This window comes from Halichondria panicea, chromosome 15, assembly GCF_963675165.1.
Source record: "Halichondria panicea chromosome 15, odHalPani1.1, whole genome shotgun sequence".
Taxonomy (NCBI): domain Eukaryota; kingdom Metazoa; phylum Porifera; class Demospongiae; order Suberitida; family Halichondriidae; genus Halichondria; species Halichondria panicea.
In genome coordinates, this window is record NC_087391.1 from 1,275,713 (window position 1) to 1,296,615 (window position 20,903).

The 20,903-nt window shown below is 41.1% G+C and overlaps 4 protein-coding genes across 15 annotated transcripts; 3 read left to right on the forward strand and 1 right to left on the reverse strand.

Annotated features, from left to right (window-relative positions):
- Positions 1–4: 4 nt before the first annotated feature.
- LOC135348867 (cullin-9-like) lies at positions 5–20,864 on the reverse strand. 11 transcript variants are annotated; one of them, XM_064547235.1, is made up of 8 exons: positions 20,660–20,864; positions 20,221–20,549; positions 19,638–20,065; positions 19,077–19,346; positions 15,816–16,098; positions 548–594; positions 462–516; positions 6–155 (listed from the first exon to the last, which is right to left on the reverse strand). In XM_064547235.1, the coding sequence occupies exons 2-6, from the start codon at positions 20,504–20,506 to the stop codon at positions 587–589; spliced, it is 1,275 nt and encodes a 424-aa protein (XP_064403305.1). In that variant the 5' UTR covers positions 20,507–20,549; positions 20,660–20,864; the 3' UTR covers positions 6–155; positions 462–516; positions 548–586. The 11 variants fall into 11 exon arrangements, with proteins under 11 accessions (XP_064403304.1, XP_064403305.1, XP_064403303.1 ...); XM_064547236.1 differs by lacking the exons at positions 6–155; positions 462–516; positions 548–594; positions 15,816–16,098 and adding exons at positions 17,076–17,294; positions 17,355–17,446; positions 17,531–17,576; positions 17,630–17,681 and having other exon boundaries at positions 17,735–19,346; positions 20,660–20,863; XM_064547238.1 differs by lacking the exons at positions 6–155; positions 462–516; positions 548–594; positions 15,816–16,098 and adding exons at positions 17,076–17,274; positions 17,338–17,446; positions 17,531–17,576; positions 17,630–17,681 and having other exon boundaries at positions 17,735–19,346; positions 20,660–20,863.
- LOC135348863 (uncharacterized) lies at positions 2,639–5,346 on the forward strand. The gene is made up of 5 exons (XM_064547226.1): positions 2,639–2,866; positions 2,921–3,331; positions 3,382–3,871; positions 3,931–4,080; positions 4,964–5,346. Exons 1-5 carry the CDS (start codon positions 2,804–2,806, stop codon positions 5,218–5,220), a joined length of 1,371 nt encoding a protein of 456 aa, XP_064403296.1. The 5' UTR covers positions 2,639–2,803; the 3' UTR covers positions 5,221–5,346.
- On the forward strand, positions 7,029–9,611 carry LOC135348810 (multiple epidermal growth factor-like domains protein 10). Of its 2 annotated transcripts, none has more exons than XM_064547165.1 (5): positions 7,029–7,159; positions 7,246–7,659; positions 7,712–8,693; positions 8,905–9,060; positions 9,227–9,611. In XM_064547165.1, exons 1-5 carry the CDS (start codon positions 7,076–7,078, stop codon positions 9,481–9,483), a joined length of 1,893 nt encoding a protein of 630 aa, XP_064403235.1. In that variant the 5' UTR covers positions 7,029–7,075; the 3' UTR covers positions 9,484–9,611. The 2 variants fall into 2 exon arrangements, with proteins under 2 accessions (XP_064403235.1, XP_064403234.1); XM_064547164.1 differs by having other exon boundaries at positions 8,893–9,060; positions 9,227–9,610.
- On the forward strand, positions 12,176–14,667 carry LOC135348816 (uncharacterized). Its single transcript, XM_064547170.1, has 5 exons — positions 12,176–12,294; positions 12,389–12,778; positions 12,848–13,790; positions 13,984–14,124; positions 14,296–14,667. The coding sequence occupies exons 1-5, from the start codon at positions 12,232–12,234 to the stop codon at positions 14,550–14,552; spliced, it is 1,794 nt and encodes a 597-aa protein (XP_064403240.1). The 5' UTR covers positions 12,176–12,231; the 3' UTR covers positions 14,553–14,667.
- Positions 20,865–20,903: the final 39 nt, after the last annotated feature.

The window sequence follows — 20,903 nt, forward strand, 5'->3', positions numbered from 1 at the left end:
TCACAGTACATTATGTATGTCATTGAACACTATGGGGCATGCGTTATTTGGAGGTGATCCTAGGTTTTATTAGAGGCTGCTTTGGTGGTGATGGGTCGACCCGAATTCAGGTCAGAGTACTGATATTTGGCTTTCTTCTCAGAAGGCTTCAAAATCTGCAGAGAATAGAGAAAGAGAGACTGATTAGTCTTGGTCTTGAATCCTGTACGTTTTTATGGAAATCATACGCACGTGCATTCACCCATAAAAATTTATTTTGAACGAGGTGCACAAATAAGAAAGCTTCAATTCACTGATTGGATCGACCCTAAGCCAACCACTCTAGTAGGTTACATTATGGGACCTCCATTAACCTGGCTGTATTATAAAAGAGATGACCTGCGTAGAATCGATTTTTTACAGTACAGTTGTGTATTTAACTGGCAAAAAGCCCAATAAATAATTTAAGCTCATGCACTCACCTGGAAAGAACATGAGGCTGGAGTCCACACTCGTCATCCCTCCCGCGTTGTCATTGTCACCACAGTAGTTGGGTGCTGAGAACAGAGTCACCTGCTGCCGTCGTGCAAAGAACTCTTAGCCATCTTCAACCACCTGAAATAGTGAGAATATCAAATGTTTAAGTGGCACGTTTGCTAAGGTCAATGTGCGATCTTTCAACTAACCTATACAGAGATACTGTACACATGTTCCCTATATGAATGAAAGCACCGCAGGTGCTGATGCCTCGGTGGAGATGCTAAAGCTACATAACATAAAGCTGCTTTTATACACACGATGAACATTTTTGCATTAATTAATTTTGCTGCAAGCAAACTCAAAGAGTGGGTAATGATCGACCATGATTGTTGTTAAAAACGATCAATGCCGAAGGACTTTGGTGAAAGTCTACTATACTACTGCTACTGATTCTATCAGAAGAAAATTGCTGTACATACATGTAGCTGTACAACAGACCTACACAGCTCTGTCTCTAGCTCTGTGTATGACTTTTAGGATATTTTCTGATGAAACCAGAATTTTATGGGAAAAAATATCCAATAATTTTGTGCATGCGCAAGCAGGCCTTCTTTTCTATGAAGGCCGGTGAAGGAGGCTAATCATCTGAAAGACCTCTCTAAGCTTTCAGAATAACGTATTACTAGAATATTTGCTGGTGAAAAACCATCGCGAATGAGCAGAGGATTTGACCTAACTATGCGTTCTAGCAAGGATTGTGTGTATTTACTATAATTAGATCATGTTTCTCATAAATACTGCAATCTGATTGGTTAGAGGAAATGTTCTATCCAATTTAGAAAATCATGTACTTCAATAGAAAATCATGTACTTTACTTAGAAAATCATGTAGCAAAGATTAGATGAGAACATTCAAATCTGATTGGCTAAATACTCATGGTTGCTATGATCTAAAATGCTTAGACACTGTTTAGGAAGTTTCCACATGATTTAGAAGTCCTCAGGGCTAGTAGAACCCTCACTGCGTTCGGGATACAACAACCAGCCCTTTGGGCTTCTAAATCATGTAGAAACTTCCTAAACAGTGTCTAACTATTATTTATACTGTTTTGCGATTTTATTGATCAAGCATCTACCGTATACCCACGAATTTAGTATGGCATGCATGCATGCTACAGAAAGGCTGATATTCCGCGAAAATTAAAACCACAAAAACCTTTCAATCTGCGAAAGTTTATACCTCAAAATATACCCGCTACAAAGTGTGCAAGTGTGAAACTGCATGCATAAAACAACGTATAGCTATTATGTACACAGACACAAGAATGAACACGTGTACCGTATTATTACCATTAATTTATTGTGATTACCACAATTACCGTATATAGCGCAACATTTTCGAGGCACTTAATTTTGTGGAATGGCCTCTAAAAGGATTTTGTTGAATAAATTTCGTGGGTTGACTACTTACAGAGCACCACTCCACAGCCACACCTTCAATCTTATGCACGTTATAGCAGATAATTCGAACAATTTTCGTGGAATAATTGTTGTGTGGCATTGCTGACCCACGAAAATTAAGCCAGGAAAGAAGTACATGTATTATGACAACATAATAAAATGAAGGTCATGCAAACTTAGACATAAATAGACTTTAGTTCACATAAGCTTACAGGCACAATACTTAAATTTACACGAAATACATGAACTGAATATCCACTCCCAGAGAACATTAAGATGGTAGAGAATACAGTGAATGGAGTGAGACCGGGCACTCCTGACACGAGACAGCGCACCACAACTGGTGGTATTGAGCTGAAGCCTAATCTAGTGTACAGTAACATAGCAGCAGACCATGGCAACCAAACTGAGCAAAATGGAGACCACTACCGTACGTATAGCGTGTAATTTTCGTGGGGTAAAATATTCGTGGTTTTCGTGGTTGGAGGTCTGACCACGAATATTTTACCCACGAATGAAGCGACCTTGCCTACCTTTACCTGCAGTGCAAGCAGCAACCACGAAAATATTACCCACGAAATGTCTCAATATTGCTGAATCACAAATATTTTGTCCCCCGAAAATTACCCGCTATACGGTATTATATGAAGAATCTATGTGTATGACTATATATGGTATCTTGAAATATGTTATCAATACGACACATTAAGCACTAGTATTCCAATCACAACCACTATGATACAGTATAGCGTAGTCTTCTGTATAAAACAGACTAACAAAAGAAACCTATACAGTTATGAATGCTAACCATCACTGTTGTGTCCTTAGTGATGTCACATGATTAGTTATAGGACACTGTACTGAGCATGTAGCTAGGAACAACATGAAGATCAAATTTGCTTTGTTTTGGAGTGTGGCAGTCAGTGTGTGTGCAAGTTTCACCACAGTGAGTTAAAATTGTAAAAGCTTTAAGAAGCACAGTTAATTAATTATTACACAGGTGAGAGCTGATTTTGTATTAACAGTCAATTTTATCAACTACACCAACCCAACCGGACTGTGTGCTGAATGTGCTGTTCCACTGAGTGATGTGGCAAGTGCTGACCAGCTATTCCCAGTGTGCTGTGATGATCGGCCACTCAGAAACACCAACTGTGACAACACAGGAGAGGAGAGTTGTGACACCAGGTTCCGTTGGAACATCAGACCATTCGCTGCATCACTGGAGACAAGACCCAGTGCTGCATCCAATCCTGGCAATCCTTCTAATTACTTCTTCACAAACTGTCCAACCTCACCCAACTCTGTTTGCCCATTCCCCCAAGTGAGCACAACATTTCCCCAAGGCCCACTAGGTTTCCTGGGTGTAGCAGCCAACCCTCTACCAGTGATGTCAAGCACAGTGTGGACAGTAGGTTACTTAGTCATTGAGGGATAATAGTGTAATTATGATTTCTTCAGGAACAAACACAGTTCTTCATAGAAGCTGTGGACAGTGGACTCCCGAACATAATAGACAGTCTGTTGATTGACCTGGACAACCTCCAACTTGGAGCAGACTTCACAGAGGAGATGACGTTCACTGGATACCACAACATATCTAACATGACCATGAGTTTCAGAGTCGAGTGCTCGCATGGTTTCTGTGGATCTGACTGTACCACCACATCTCAGAACAACCCACGAATGGTGACATGTCAAGCTGATGGCACTCTAACTTGCTATGACAACTTTGACCCTAATACAAGCTGTACTGAGTGTGTGGATAACTACAATCTAACCACCAACTGCACGTCTTGTCTATTTGGACGAAACATATCCACAAGATGTACCACCTGTCTGCCCGGGTATGATAGTAACCGTGACTGTACAGTGTGTTTATCTGGACGAAAAATATCCACAAGATGTACCACCTGTCTGTCTGGATTCACTGGAAGTAACTGTGAACCTGGTGAGTGCTATACAATAATATTGTATAGTCAACATAAAGTGTACTTATTTCTACTACAGACTCTTCACTCAGTGTGGGAGTGGTGGGTGGTATCGCTGGAGGAGTGGGTGGAGTTTTGCTGCTCATCATTCTAGTAATGGCCGTGCTCCTACTTACAGTCAGTATCAGAAAGAGTGGTAACCAAGACATCAGTACTGCCACTACTACAGGTGAAGCACTAGACACATGAACTAGCTATGCACTTGCTACATAAAGGCTTCAGAAATTGTCATTGAAAATATAAGAGGATGTAGGACACACTTAACCTTTGGTGACCTTTCAATTAACATTACAGTTGTCAATAATTATACAGAGGCTATAAAAAAAGAGAAGATAAACATTTTATCCATCAGGGGGAAAAGCTCTTGTTCACCTAGTGTACGTAACAGAGCCACTGTTCCCCCAGTTTGTGCCCGCTTTCCGATAAACTATTCCAACAGTTAGCTAATTCTGTTGACCCTCTAGATGGTTTTGGTACTGATTCTTGTCTAAAGGGTGTAGATCTTTAGCTTTAGAATTTTGTGTATCAATATGATTGTGTAACGTTGATGCAGCCATACTTGAACTTTTGGCATAGATCGTTTTTAACAACAGTAATGGTCGATCATTACCCACTCTCTGAGTTTGCATGCTAATGTGTGTATTATGTTATTAGCTTTGGCACCTCCACCGTGGCATCAGCACCCGTGAAACATCCATCTTCTCTTTTCTTTTTATAGCCTCCTTTTAAAAGGTCACCAAAGGTTAAGTGTGTCTTACATCCTCTGATGTGCCCGAAGTCTCCATTCCATGTAACTGAATCAATTCCAATCATTTTTCCTATGTACTTTCCCATTTCAAGCCCACAGCTATCACTGCCCGTGCATCCAGTTTCATTGATGCACCCATTTTTTGAGTTGTGGTTACAGTTTTGTCAGTTGTGGTTACAGTTTTGTGGGTTGTGGTCATAATTTTGTGAACTTCTGCTTCTAATTTTTGCATTCCTATTTTGGCACTGATTACACACCATAATGATCACGTATACTAGTCTGACCACTATAGCTTTAACTACAGATAAAGAAGTTACAGAAGTCATGGAAATGAATCAAAATCCCGTGTACAGTATGAGTACAACTGAAACACCAACTATGGACCATGAAGCTAACCACACCCACCAGTACGAGACTGTGGACACACCCATTGAAATGAATCAGAACCCTGTGTACAGTGCAACCAATGCTACTAATATTGAAGCTGACTACTATGAGAACGGTGGTCTGGGCCCAACAAGAAATGATCAGCAACTGGAATACGATTATATTCAAGTGTGAAAGTACAACAAACACCTTATAGCAATAATGTACACATACAGACACAAAAATTAAACACGTATAATATAATTATTACTTACGATTTTACTATTAATCATTGACTATACTGGGAGTCTATATATAAACAAGAGGCTCATTCAACACATGGGTATGTTCTGGGACATCAGAAAACTGCTAACGTACAATAGCTAGTTTAGTCCTCAACGCAAACTTACACACATGATATTATTTACAACAAATTCAAATACATGTACTGAATATCCACTCCCACACAGACCCAGCGGACATTGAGGTGGTAGAGAATACAGTGTATGGAGTGGGCACTCCTGACACGAGACAGCGCACCACAACTGGTGGTATTGAGCTGAAGCCTAATCTAGTGTACAGTAACATAGCAGCAGACCATGGCAACCAAACTGAGCAAAATGGAGACCACCCTCATGGACAATCTACACTACATATAGCTATACTTGCGATGTGTACATGTACTGGCTCCAGAAATTGTTATTGAAAAGATCGAGTGCCAGAACAAAAACACACAACCATAAAAGAAGTATTATGCAATGCACTGCTCTATTTAACGCTAGGTCCCCTTCATTATGAAAGTGGTGGGCCTCTATTGTGACAGGCTTGTGTGTGTGTGTGTGTGCGTGCGTGCACTAGAATTGATTCTGTAAATATAGATTACTGGTGACCGATTTTCAGAAAGCTTAGAAGGAGACCGTTCAGATGTTATGCACAAATCCCAAATTTTGGAACTAGGCAGTTATGCTCACGCATTAATAGATAAATATCAGTGTGTATAGCTGCATGCTCTGTATTCTATATGATTCACACAATTGCACATAATTATTATTACGCTATTAGTAAAGACAAACTAAAAGCACCTAATGGGCCAATCACAACCACCTGTCAATACTGGTCGGTGGTGTTCGGTATACTAACCACTTTCAGACAAACGAATAACAGGGTCAATAGACATCAAAGGAGTTTTGTGTGTTTCATTCATTTTTACTTGTGAAGTATATATACTGTGCAGGGTTTTATCTAGTGGGGGGGAGGGGGGGGGGTGGCCGGCCGGGGGGGAGCTCAAAAGAAAGGGGAAAATAGGATCTAGACAAGTCTTTTGCTAGAGGATGATTTTACCACAAATCTGCTTTTGGTACATGTGGTTTCTAGTGTTGTATTAGTTGGGTGGAGTCCAACCAACTGCGTGGGGTTGGGCACCACTCCAATCTGGGTTTTGTTCCACTGCAGAAAATTTGCAGCACAATCAGATTGCAGAGTTAAAGTGCTGAAGGTGTGGCTCGAGAATGAACGAGTCAGTAACTCTTTAGTCAAATCAAAATGCAACAATAGTAGACAAGCCAGCTTGATCCAGGAACGCCAGGTCAGTTAGAGCTAGTGGCATGCAAAAGTGACTCCTGCAGTAGCATTCTAACTGAGCTTTGAGGTTACCGCCCACTTGGGATTAATCATATTCATGCTTAGCCACACCCTAAAGCTAAGCACCAGTGGAACAAAACCCAGATTGGAGTGGTGCCCAACCCCACGCAGTTGGTTGGACTCCGCCCAACTAGTGTTGTACAATTACAAACCAGCGTACGTAAGTTACATGGAGTTGCCTGTCAATGCACATTGCTAGGAGTACATCGCTAATAGGAACCAACAACAAACAATATAGGGGGCGTGGCCTCCAAATTTTCGCGCCAAACTTTAAATCCTAGATGAAACCCTGCTGTGTAATGAATTGAAACCCTAATCCTAACACTATGACGGTAAAAGCACCTCTATATTTGTGGTTAGTGATGTGTCACGTGATTAGGATGACAAAACTGAAAGGTCAACACATGCTATGCCTCAGGCTAGGCTCAACATGAAGGCTACGATTGTACTACTTTGGAGTTTGGCAGTCTGTGTGTGTACAAGCTTCCCATCAGTGAGTTATGAGTATATAACAGGATTTATTTGCATACTGAACTAAAAGGCCACTAGCTATATACAAACTATTAATTATCACTACAGGTGAAAGCTGATTTTGTATTAACAGTCAATTTTATCAACTACACCAACCCAACCGGACTGTGTGCTGAATGTGCTATTCCACTGAGTGATGTAGCAAGTGCTGACCAGCTACCACCACCAGTGTGCTGTGATGATCAACCATTCAGAAACACTAACTGTGACAACACAGGAGAGGGGAGATGTGACACCAGGTTCCGTTGGACCATCAGACGATTCGGTGCATCACTAGAGACAAGACCTGTTCCTATACTCAATGCTGAAAACCCTCCCTACTTCTTCACAGACTGTTCAATGTCTTCCAGCACTTGCCCATTCAGTGAAATGGGCACAACATTCGGTCAAGGTCTAACAGCACTACTGGGAGTAACACCCAATCCTCTACCTGTTTCAAAAACAGATTTTACCACGTGGACGGTAAGTTTGTCTATGGTATGTTTTTCGCCATTTTTTACCTGCTCCTATATAGGGATGGCTACAGTTCTTCATTGAAGCCATTGATAGTGGACTCCCAAACATAATAGATAGTCTGTTGATTGACCTGGACAACCTCCAACTTGGAGCAGACTTCACAGAGGAGATGACGTTTACTGGATTCCACAACATATCTCACATGACCATGAGTTTCAGAGTCGAGTGCTCTCCTGGTTTCTGTGGACCTGACTGTAGCACACCTCAGAACAATCTACGAGTGGCGACATGTCAAGCTGATGGCACTGCAACGTGTACCGATAATCGATTAGACCCTTCCCCTCTTGTAGCCTGCAACGACTGCCTCTACAACCTGGATATTACTACTGGCTGTTCCACTTGTGTACAGACCAACTATGACCCAGCCACCAATTGCACAGCCTGCCTTCCTGGATACGATATTGACAAAAGCTGCTCAACATGTATCAACACAAACTATGATCCTGATACAAATTGCTCTACATGCATTATAGGTACAAGATATGATCCATTGACCAACTGTGCATCATGTGTCGACGTAAACTTCAATCCTTCCGATGGTTGTACATCATGTTTATTGGAATTCTATGATTTACAGACAAACTGCACACAGTGTCTACCCAACAGAGATCCCTCTACCAACTGCATCCAGTGTTTACCAGGCTGGGACATCACCTCGGACTGTACTAGTTGCCTACCCAACAGAGACCCAGTCACCAACTGCTCCCTCTGCCTACAACCAGACAGGTTCACTGATACAGACTGCAGTGTGTGTGCTCTACCAGGAGGGGACCCAGCAACACTTTGTCAAACATGCTTGGATAACTTCAATCCTACCTGCACTGAGTGTGTGGCTAACTACGATCTGAACATTAAATGCTCAAGCTGTCTGTTTGGCTATGATATTATCCGTGACTGTGCAGTGTGTCTATCTGGACGAAACATATCCACAAGATGTACCACCTGTCTGTCTGGATTCACTGGCAGTAACTGTGAACCTGGTGAGTGCTATACAATACTATAGTCTACACAGAGTGTATACTTATGTAACCGTCTAAATTAAAGCGTCACTTTGTGAGACGGTATAAACAACAAATGAAGTCATGTTACTATAAGGGCGAACTGTCAAGTGGTGCTTATATTATTTGAGTGAAGCTATAATTCAGACATTCATGATATTGCTACATGCATACACTATAGTACTAATTACAGACTCTTCACTAAGTGTGGGAGTGGTGGGTAGTATCGCTGGAGGAGTGGGTGGAGTTTTGTTGCTCATCATTCTAGTAATGGCCGTGCTCCTCATCCTACTTACAGTCCGTATCAGAAAGAGTGGTAACCAAGACATCAGTACTGCCACTACTACAGGTGAAGCACTAGACACATGCACTAGCTATGTACTTGCTACATAAAGGCTTCAGAAATGGTCATTGAAAATACACGCAACAATTAACACACTATGACTATAGCACTGCTCAATTAAAGCTATGACCACATGTACTAGTCTGACCACTATAGCTTTAACTCCATACAGATAAAGAAGTTATAGAAGTTATGGAAATGAATCAAAATCCCGTGTACAGTATGGGTACAACTGAAACACCAACTACGGACCATGAAGCTAACCACACCCATCAGTACGAGACTGTGGACACACCCATTGAAATTAATCAGAACCCTGTGTACAGTGCAACCAATGGTACTAATATTGAAGCTGACTACTATGAGAACGATGGTCTGGGCCGAACAAGAAATGAGCAGCAACCGGAATACGATTATATTCAAGTGTGAAACTACATTCACAACCTTGAGCTATGTACACAGACACGAGAACAAACACGTTAACTGTCATTATGATTACTATAATTATTGGCTATATTATATACTGGGGGTCTACGTTCAACATGAGTATGCTCTGGGACATCAGGAAACTGCTGATGTGCAATAGCTAGTTCAGTTCATTACCGTATAGCGGGTATATTTCGAAGGTAAAAAATGTTCGTGGTTTTCGCTGATCAAGCATCTACTGTAACATTTATACCCACAAATTTAGTATCGCATGCATGCATGCTGCAGAAAGGCTGCTATTCCACGAAAATTAAATCCGCGAAAACCTTTCTAACGGTCAATCCGCAAAAGTTTATACCCTCGAAATATACCCGCTATACGAGTGTGAAACTACATGCGTATAGCTATTATGTACACAGCAGGGTGTCATACAGGATTCGGAAGTAGAGGGGGGAAATAAGAAAAGTAACTAGAAAATGTTACCCTGTTAGTATGTAAAATTGCCAGCTATGGACCCAAACTAGTACCTGAATGCAAATTTTAGGGAGGGGGGGGAGAATTGGAGTTAGAGGGGAGATATCCCCCTTCCCCCCCCTGTATGACACCCTGTACAGACACAAGAATGAACACTTGTACCGTATTATTACCATTAATTTATTGTGATTACCATGATTACCGTATATAGCGCAACATTTTCAAGGCACTTAATTTTGTGGAATGGCCTCTAAAAGCATTTCGTTGAATAAAGTTCGTGAGTTGACTGCTTACAGAAGCACTCCCCAGCCACACCTTCAATTTTATGCACGTTATAGCGAACAATTTTCATGGAATAATTTTTGTGTGGCATTGCTGACCTACGAAAATTAAGCCCCTAAGAAAGAAGTACATGTATTATGACAACATTATGACTACATAATAAAATGAAGGTCATGCAAACTCAACACAAACAGACTTTAGTTCACATAAGCTTACAGGCACGATACTTCATAACAAATTTCAAATACTAAATGTACAAGAAATACATGTACTGAATATCCCCTCCCACACAGACCCAGCGAACATTGAGGTGGTAGAGAATACAGTGAATGGAGTGAGACCGGGCACTCCTGACACGAGACAGCGCACCACACTGGTGGTATTGAGATGAACCCTAATCTATAGTGTACAGTAACGTAGCAGCAGATCATGGCAACCAAACTGAGAGTCAGATCACTCTCATGAACAATCTATACTAGCTAGACACTTGCGATATGTAAATTGTATTGAGTGCTAATACAGTAGACTCTCGTTAATCCGGCCACCCTTGGGACCATGCAGCTTGGCCGGAATAGCGAGGTGGCCGTACTTCAGATAATTAGCCGCGGTTTAAAAACGATCTTACCTCGAATCTAATCACTGATTTGCAGTTCTTGTCTCGAGGATAATGAAAGATAATGAATCGTTCTGCTCTCTATTTAAGTGTAATCCAATTTTATTTACTAAACCACACCCAAAACATCATATCCGGCCGTAATACACATATAAAATTACATTGAAAACGTTATTTGGGACAGCCAGCACTGGCCGGTAAACGGAATAGCGAGTAGCCGTACTTCAGGGTAAGTTTTGTGCCGTAAACATAGAGGTAGCATTCCGTGCCAAACCAAATGGCCGGTATATCGAGGTGGCCGTACTTCAGAGAGCCGGAATAGCGAGAGTCTACTGTACAACAATTGTACTGCTCTATTAAGCGCTAGATCACCTTCATTATGAGAATTGGTTCTGTAAATAGGGTTCAGATGGCCGATGTTCTGATTTTTTGAAAGGTTGGAAGGAGCCCATTCAGATGGTAGCTCAAATCTCAAATTTGGAACTAGGCCATAATTTCATTGTCAAAAGCAGACGCAGACTCAAAAAACTTTAATTTTAACACATAATCTGCAAGACCTTGTGTGATAAGTAGTTGCTATGATCACACAATGATGTAACAATTGCTCTATTAGTAAAGACCAGAGGAGGAACGCCAGGGTCAATAGGGTCACGTTTAATGAAGGATTAAACATTCTTGTTCTGGGTTCTTGACCTTTACTGCATATATCAACTTAGCGCTTCTGTTCTTTATGTGCCTGCTTGGAAAGCTTACTATACCTAGATCTATCCAGTGCAGCAAGCCAGTACATCAAAATTTATACCCTATAGCCACAGAAGGCTAATTTCCATATCTTGTGGTTTCGAAGAATGCAATAAAAGGTCAAAGGTTGCAATTAAATCCTGGATCTCCTCTCTCAAGCTGATTCCTCTGGGGCGCGATAGCTCAACTGATTTCTGTTGTGAGTTATAAAGAGGATTAAGCTATTGGTGGTGTATAAACTCAGGGGCGCGAGGGTAAGCTCAGTTTTACATGTAAAACATAGGGCCACGTGGTGTTTTAATTTGACCCTGGCATTCCTCCTCTGAGTAAAGACACACTAAAATAACCTAATGGGCCAATCACAACCACATGTCAATACTGGTCGGTGGTGGTCGGTACCTCTAGACAAAATAACACAACTCCTAGGCTTATAGATGTTAGACTATCAAAGGAATTTTATGTGTTTTTTGCAGGATTCATTTTCACTTGTGCAGTGAACTGTGCAATAAACTAACCCTAATCCTAACACAACAGATGGTAAAGCACCTCTAGTGCAAACATTCGTGGTTAATGGTGTCACGTGATTAGTGTATGACATAACTGAAAGGTCGACACATGCTACGCCTCAGGCAAGGCTCAACATGAAGACTACGATTGTACTACTTTGGAGTTTGGCAGTCTGTGTGTGTACAAGTTTCACATCAGTGAGTTATGAGTAACATTTAATGTAGGGCATTATTTATTTACGTATTGAACTAGAAGGCCACTAGCTACATACACCAACTATTATCACTACAGGTGGGAGGTGAGTTCATACTGAGAGTTAACTTGGTCAACTACACCAACCCAACCGGACTGTGTGCTGAATATCTGACTAGACTGAGTGATGTAGCAAGTGCTGACCAGTTAGTACCAGTGTGCTGTGATGAGCTACCATTCATATCTGGCAACTGCACCAACACAGGAGAGGAGAGATGTGACACCAGGTTCCGTTGGACCATCAGACCATTCGGTGCATCACTGGAGACAAGACCCAGCATGGGGTACAGCTTCACAGACTGCACAATGTCCCCCAGCACTTGCCCATTCAGTGAAATGAGCACAACATTCGGTCAAGGTCCAACAGCACTACTGGGAGTAACACCCAATCCTCTGCCTGTCTCAAGAACAAATTTTAACACGTGGACGGTAAGTTAATGTTCATTTCACCTATACCATTATACTAACTATATTAATTGTGTTATAATATATAAATAGGGACAAATACAGTTCTTCATAGAAGCCATGGACAGTGGACTCCCAAACATAATAGACAGTCTGTTGATTGACCTGGACAACCTCCAACTTGGAGCAGACTTCACAGAGGAGATGACGTTCACTGGATTCCACAACATATCTCACATGACCATGAGTTTCAGAGTCGAGTGCTCTCCTGGTTTCTGTGGACCTGGCTGTAACACACTTCAGAACAATCCACGAGTGGCGACATGTCGAGCTGATGGCACTCTAACATGTACTGATAACCGATTAGACCCTTCACCTCTTGTAGCCTGCAACGACTGCCTCTACAACCTGGATATTACTACTGGCTGCTCCACTTGTGTACAGACCAACTATGACCCAAACATAAACTGTCAAGCCTGCCTTCCCAACTTTGATATTGCAACGACTTGCTCATCATGTAACACCAGATATGACCCAAACGCTAACTGTGAATCATGCTTGGACACAAACTTCAATCCTTCCGACGGTTGTACATCATGTTTGTTGGAACTCTACGACCTACAGACAAACTGCACCCAGTGTCTACCCAACAGAGATCCCTCTACCAACTGCACCCAGTGTCTACCAGGCTGGGACATCACTTCAGACTGTACTAGTTGCCTACCCAACAGAGATCCAGCCACCAACTGCTCTCTCTGCCTACAACCAGACAGGTTCACTGATACAGACTGCAGTGTGTGTGCTCTACCAGGAGGGGACCCAGCAACACTCTGTCAAACATGCTTGGCCACTAACTTTGACCCTAACACAAATTGCTCTGAATGCATAGGTAATCGTGATCTCGGCTCCAGCTGCTCCACTTGTCTGCCTGGATATGATAGTAACCGTGACTGTGCAGTGTGTCTGTCTGGACAAAATATATCCACAAGATGTACCATCTGTCTATCTGGATTCACTGGCAGTAACTGTGAACCTGGTGAGTGCTATACAATACTATAGTCTACACAGAGTGTACATATGACATATGTCACCGTTTGAATTAAAGCGCCACTTTGTGAAACAGTGTAAAGAAACAAATGAGGTCATAGTCATGCGCTATTAAGAATGTCCAAGTGAGTTGTTAGTTTCAGACATTCAGGGTAATACTACATGCATACACTATAACACAGTCGATGTTGGACTAGTGGGTGGTATCGCTGGAGGAGTGGGTGGAGTTTTGCTGTTCATCATTCTAGTAATGGCCGTGCTCCTACTTACAGTCCGTATCAGAAAGAGTGGTAATCAAGACATCAGTACTGCCACTACTAAAGGTGAAGCACTAGACACATGTACTAGCTATGCACTTGCTACATAATGGCTTCAGAAATTGTCATTGAAAATATAAAATATACACAACAATACACACTATGAATATAACACTGCTCAATTCAAGCTATGATCACATGCACTAGTCTGACCACTATAGCTTTAACTCCATACAGATAAAGAAGTTACAGAAGTTATGGAAATGAATCAAAATCCCGTGTACAGTATGGGTACGAATGAAACACCAACTACGGACCACGAAGCTAACCACACCCACCAATACGAGACTGTGGACACACCCATTGAAATGAAACAAAACCCTGTGTACAGTGCAACCAATGCTACTAATATTGAAGCTGACTACTATGAGAACGATGGTCTGGGCCCAACGAGAAATGAGCAGCAACCGGAATACGATTATGTTCAAGTGTGAAACTATATCAAACTTATACATGTAGCTATTATGTGCACTCCTGTGTACACATACAAATAAACTGTATTATTAATTACCATTGTGATTACTATATTTGGGGTCTACATTAAAACAAGTCTACAATAAAACAAGAGGCTCATTCAACACATGCATGGGTATGCTCCAGAGGAGGTACGACACTTTTTTTAATTAGATTCTGGGTGACTCAGTTCGCGCATGTGCACTATCACCCATGCAATAGAGTATATTTCTGGTCTCGAGGCTAGGAAGCTGCTAGCTAGAATAGTCTTTATCTCTCCAATACAGTGAGTCTTGTGAGCTCTTTCTTTCGTTTTCTTTGCAGTGGCCATTGCCTTGAGCAGTTTATCATTGCTGATTCAGCTACATTGCGCATGCGCAGTACTCTATTCTACTGACAGCCCCTCCTCTTTTTCAGTTCACCATTTTGTCCGGATTTGCGAGGTTTCGGATTAAAGGGGTCCTGATTAGCGAGGTTCTACTGTACTATACATGTACTATGTATACGTGTATAGTTATCTAACTGCTGCAGTCTCTTCAGAATTGTTGGTAGAATTGTTGATCTGTTTGCACAAAGTTTCGACTCAACTATGAGTTAGTCTTGCACTAAAGCGCTGGCTACAAGAGTGAGAAAAGAGCTGCTAAGTAAGCTGCACACTGCAACAGCCACTGTGAACTTTAACCTCTTGCAGATACGCCTAATATTGTGTCCGCATGCGCAAGCAGCCCCACGTGTGTGATACCTGAAAGAATCTAATTTCTCCTTTTCTTCTTTCATGAGGTCCTGGTAGGCCACAAAACAATGCAATGCTACCACCATGTACACGACCCTTTTTTCTGAACCCTGCTTTACAAAATACTAAGTTCCACAGTATACCTCCTCTGAGGCACTTTCCCCCTGTAGTTTCGACGTAGATCTTATAAACTAGTATCTAAAAATGTTTAAGAGCTTACTTTACCCATATACAATGTCACCATTCCCATCATATTTCAATTTGCATTACTCGTTGATAATGTATGGAATTCACTGTAAATGCAAACATTTAATTTGTAACATACATTCCACCTAATTACCTCTTCTATTACACTCTAGAGCGAAGCAAAATATGCCCCAAGGCATTAAGCACGGGGTGCTTGTGGGATTTATTTATCTATGGTACCATTATTTAAATCAGTGCATGGCAACACTTATCATTATTTTTAATATTATGACGGCCCACTTCCCACACACATGCCCCCACTCACTGGAGTCAGCTGGTTTCTTCTCGTCCTCCGAGGGCAGTAAGTCCACCTGATGCCAGTACACCCAGTAGGCGTCCCCTAGCCCCTCCCACGTGACCTGGGCAGGGGGTGTGCCATCGTTTGTCTGTAGATATACCCCAAAGTCGCCCATGGAGACGGACTCGTAGGTCTCTCTGGCCCGAACCTTCATGCCGGGTTGCAGGACGGTCTTCACGTAACGACCGTACTCTCGATCAGAGAGGAAGTGGTCTCGTGATTTGTAAGGATTCTTCTTCTCTTTGGCAGGCTGTGTAATGTTATACATGTACGTACGTGAAGTTACAATAGCAATCAATATAAAGTACCCGTTCCATTTACGTAGTACGTCCGTAGTACGTCCGTAACGTTTCCGTTTTGACACCGTATTAAAAGCGTTGAATTTACCGTACCGTTGCTAATTACCATTGCACGTTGCAAGTACGTTTCGCAGAAAAGTTTTAGAAAACGAACAAAGAGACAATCCTAGTCATCTCGACTGTCGTAGCTAGACTAGTTACTTAGCTATGCTATGGCCATGTCTAGCTGTAAGTAGGCCCTGGCAAATTATGCTGGCATAATTTGGGGCATAATAGGTTAGGTCATTATGCTGGCATAATTGGAGCATAATAGGGTTAAAATTTTGAATTTGGTCAGTTTGGTGCAAATGCAATGTTCCTCTGCTGCTGCTGAATGTGTTTTTTCTCTTTTAAATGCCTCTTTTACATCTAGAAGATTATGTTGAATCTTCAGTCTTCATTTATGTTACAAATGAAATTATCTCTTGTTGCATTGAAATGTACAATACAACAAGAGTTGTTACTACTGCTGAAAAAAGATTATTTATGACGTCAATGTGGGGCATAATGGGTTCTTTCGACGAGCATAATAGGCTGAATTTGGGGCACTGCTCAAAAGCATACACTACAAAAAAAATTAATCAATTTAACAATTTTTTTAATGGTCAAAACAATTGAAACTGAGGTGACATTTATTAATGTAGCTTTAACGAAGTACAAAAAGCGTCAATTCAACTTTTATGTAATAATTATAACAACTATTTAAAAATACTTATAAGTATTAATGTATAAAATGTAGTTTTAACATTATTATTGCTAGGTTAAAACTATTGTGTTTTATTGTCAAATCTACTTAAGCCATACATTAAAACAACCATTAAGAAAATACTTATTATAATAAATAAGACTCATTATAGCTAAATAAATTCCTAAAACAACGATTTACAAATGAATCGGTATAACAATTATTATTCAATTCAATAAATAACATGTTAATACAAAAATAGTGATAGGAAACGTTCGTAACAACTGAGTGAGACAATGGTATACAATGTTAAATTAAAAGGACAGTTTTAAATTAATTAGCCCAAGGAATAGTTCTTCTTGGTGTAACATACTGGACTCACAAGTATAGCAGACCGATCACTCTTGACCACACAGAGTCCACCTATAATAGTAAATACATCATTGTTATTGATATTAATTATTACCGTGTATTATCAATCACCGAGAGGATATCCAACAATGACGCCACTTCTATCCATTCGTCTGTTTGTTTCGTTTGTTCTCGCATGTCAAGCTTGCCAGTTTAAGGAATTTCTGTAGGAAAAAGTATATGCTTAGAGGTATATTGACAGTGACGGTGTTCACCAGAAAACTAGACACTTTATGTTTGTCCCTCACCTCTCACAGAAGTATCATCATCCACTTGGTGTAGTCACAGTCATACCTATTAAAGCCTTGTAATTATACTGTTGAGAACATTTCATGTCTGTCCCTCACCTCTCACAGAACTAAAAGTATCATCATCCACTTGGTGTAGTCACAGTCATACCTATTAAAGTCTTATAATTATACTGTTGAGAACACTTCATGTCTGTCCCTCACCTCTCACAGAAGTATCATCACAGTCAGATTTATAGCAGCAAATGTCCAGCATATAGAAAGGGTAATCGTCTTCTCTTTTCTTGGAGCACATGGTTTCACAGCTCTAGATCTACTGAGCATGCGCAATCTTAGACTTAGCATAGCCACGCCCACAATTTCATTTTAGTTTCTAGGTCCTCTAATATCTATGGTTCTATGCAAACTTGTACATTTCCTTACAATGTTCATGACTGTATATAATTTCACATCACTCATGCTATTATAAATGGATTGTTAAAAATATTGATTGTATATAATTATATGTGTGCCTGTGTTAGAACAAATAATTATTATTATTGTTAAATCTAAATTTATATATTGTATTCTAACATGCTGCATGATAGAGTTTCAAATATAATTTAATCAAAATGAGTTTGTTAGTTTGATTTAAGATATCAATAATAGATTCTATGTAAATTATTGTAGAAATAAAAGACATTGTGTGATTCTACAATATTTTAAGTTAAAACCACATATACTGATTATTTTAACGTTGTCTTTTTATTTTACTAAATATTAAGTTGATTCAACTGTTTAAGAATAGTGTTAAAACGACTATGCAATGTAGTTTCAAATAAAATTTTTTGCAGTGTAATAGGCAGAAAAAGGAGCATAATTTGCCTGGGCCTAGCTGTAAGCCTAGCTCTAGATCTACAACAAAGACATAAAACGCACCTTTCACAAGTTCTTCTTCAACTTTCTCATCAAAAAGGATGTCTGTAGTCTATAGTCTCTATATGAGTTCTATCTCTGTTCTACAAGGTTAAAAAACGCTAGCTAGCTAGCTATAATATCTAAAAGCTAACTGCTGCAAAAGTTCTAGCTAGCTAGCTGCGCGCGTGCAGAGCTGCATGGGTGTGGCCGAAGGAAAATTTAACAACGGTTGATTAGAAAAAAACACACAACGGTACGTAGCGTATCTTGACCGTACTTTTAGCGTTTATTTTGCAACGTACCAGCGTACTATGGACGTACTACGTAAACGGAACGGGTACTTTATATTGGCTGCTACTGTATAGGGATGAAGTAATTAAGGAGAATCGTAAAATCTACTACACAAGTCAGTAACGAAACAGCAGGTCAGTTAGAGTATAATCACATTTTCTACTCATTATTCCTAAACCCTTTTTTTTTAAGTGCATAGAAGCTACGTATATTGCCTGATACACCACACACACACACACACACACACACACGTACACGTACGTACGCACACGCACACACGTACGCACGCGCACGCGCACGCACACGCACACACACACACACACACACACACAACACACACACACACACACACACGTACCTTCTCCTCTACTGGTAGAGTGCCGGCAAAGATGGAGACGCCCTTCATAGTCTTGACTGGCTCATTTCCTTCTCGATCGATGGAGCCCTCGAACCAGCCAAAGAACGTGAACAGTTCACTCACGAGCTGATCCAGAGCAAAGAACTTCTCAAACTCAGAGGGCTTGGAGTTGAAACTACTAGGGTCAAAGTCTCTACTTTGTGAGTTGGCAGTCATCGAGTTGACTCTCAGGTATTTCTTGAGCAGTGAGAAAACGTAGCGACCAGGGACCTACATGGGGAAAGTTGTGATATCCATATATGGCAATTGCCTACAGGATAACAGCTGATGACATGACATGTAGAGAGATTAATCAAGCATGCAAGTAGGTAATTTTCTTGCTTCAAGCGGGTGGAAAATCACCCACTAACAAGCACTAAAAGAAACCCTGCATTAATAATTACAAGGACAAAGACAACCCCATTGTGTCATTAAAATGGAATGCTGGACACAACACGATGGTGTGTTGCAATCATGTGCAAGATATGCGCATACATCATCATGTTTGTTGACCACACCCACCTGTGGTAGGGTAATTCCCCTCAGTAGGGCTTCACTTTCTCCAGAGGAGGCAGTCTCAGAGAACAGATCGAGAAGCATCTGACGTCCCTGTACAGACGTTAACTGGGAGGAGTCAATCTTTGACAGGTGCAGTAGTACGTATGCTCGACTAGAGAGGTCAAAGGTCGTCAAAGAGCGTAGCATGTTTCCAGCACTCTTATGGGCAGTACTATCTTTGGTGGCCAAAAGAGTGATAAGAAGATCGAGGGCTCCGCTCTCTCGAAAAGTGTTGGCTAATGCTCCGATGTTGGCATAGGCACTAAGGATGTTGAGGGTGTTTGAGAGCATCTTGCCGCTAGAGGGGAGGGTGGACAATCTCTTAGCACGAGAGATGAGGTTGTTTATGTCATCCTTCATTTCAGTGAGGGGCTCTTCCTCGTGGGAGGGCTCTAGTGTGTGTGTGGTTATGGGAATAGTCCCAGGGAATTTCCCTAGTTGTGTGCACACATTTTTATAGTTCCTGCATTGGCTAATAAACAAAAGAATGTCACTTTTACAGTGTGAATAATTTAGTAATCTTTATTACGATATGCCATGCACTCACCTTCTGTGAGCTTGGTCTCTCCCTGAGATGGCCTCACTATCTCCATGGAGAGCAGCTGTGGACAGCACGCACTCATCTCCTCCTCCCTCATCCACACCGTATACTCTTGACAGAGTCCATCACGAGATGTCTTGAGAGAATTGGCCGTGTTGGTGAGTCTTTTGTCCTCTGAGAGACACCACTTGACGAGGTGCTCTGTGCTTCCCTTGAACACTCTCTGTGTAAACACCTCCACAGGTTTGTAGCTGGCGTTGGTGGAGAGAGTCACGGAGAAATTCGATTCCATCGTCTTTTATAGCTATACAAACTTGTTACTTGCCAAGCTCACTCTGCTAGTAGAGAAATAATTGTAATCATTAAATTGTCATGAATAGCTTTGTGTGTGCTAAGCTTCTTTATAATACAAGTACATGGCTTTTATGTGCTCCAAGAAACATACTTTTTTGATGATTTTCTTCCAGCTGCACTAAAGTACAGACAGCTGTATTTTAGCCGAAAGGTCCCAAGGAGATAGCTTAGTCTCAATCCCTCCTGGTATGACGTCTGTGGCTTGTGAGAGGATCGATAGAACTTAGCTACAAACTAAAGTGTATCAGCCATTTCAAATCCGCATGGCTTTCAGTGAGCATCAACTAAGGTAGTTTTAGGGGCGTATCTGTCTCTCCCCCTTATTATCTTTGCAA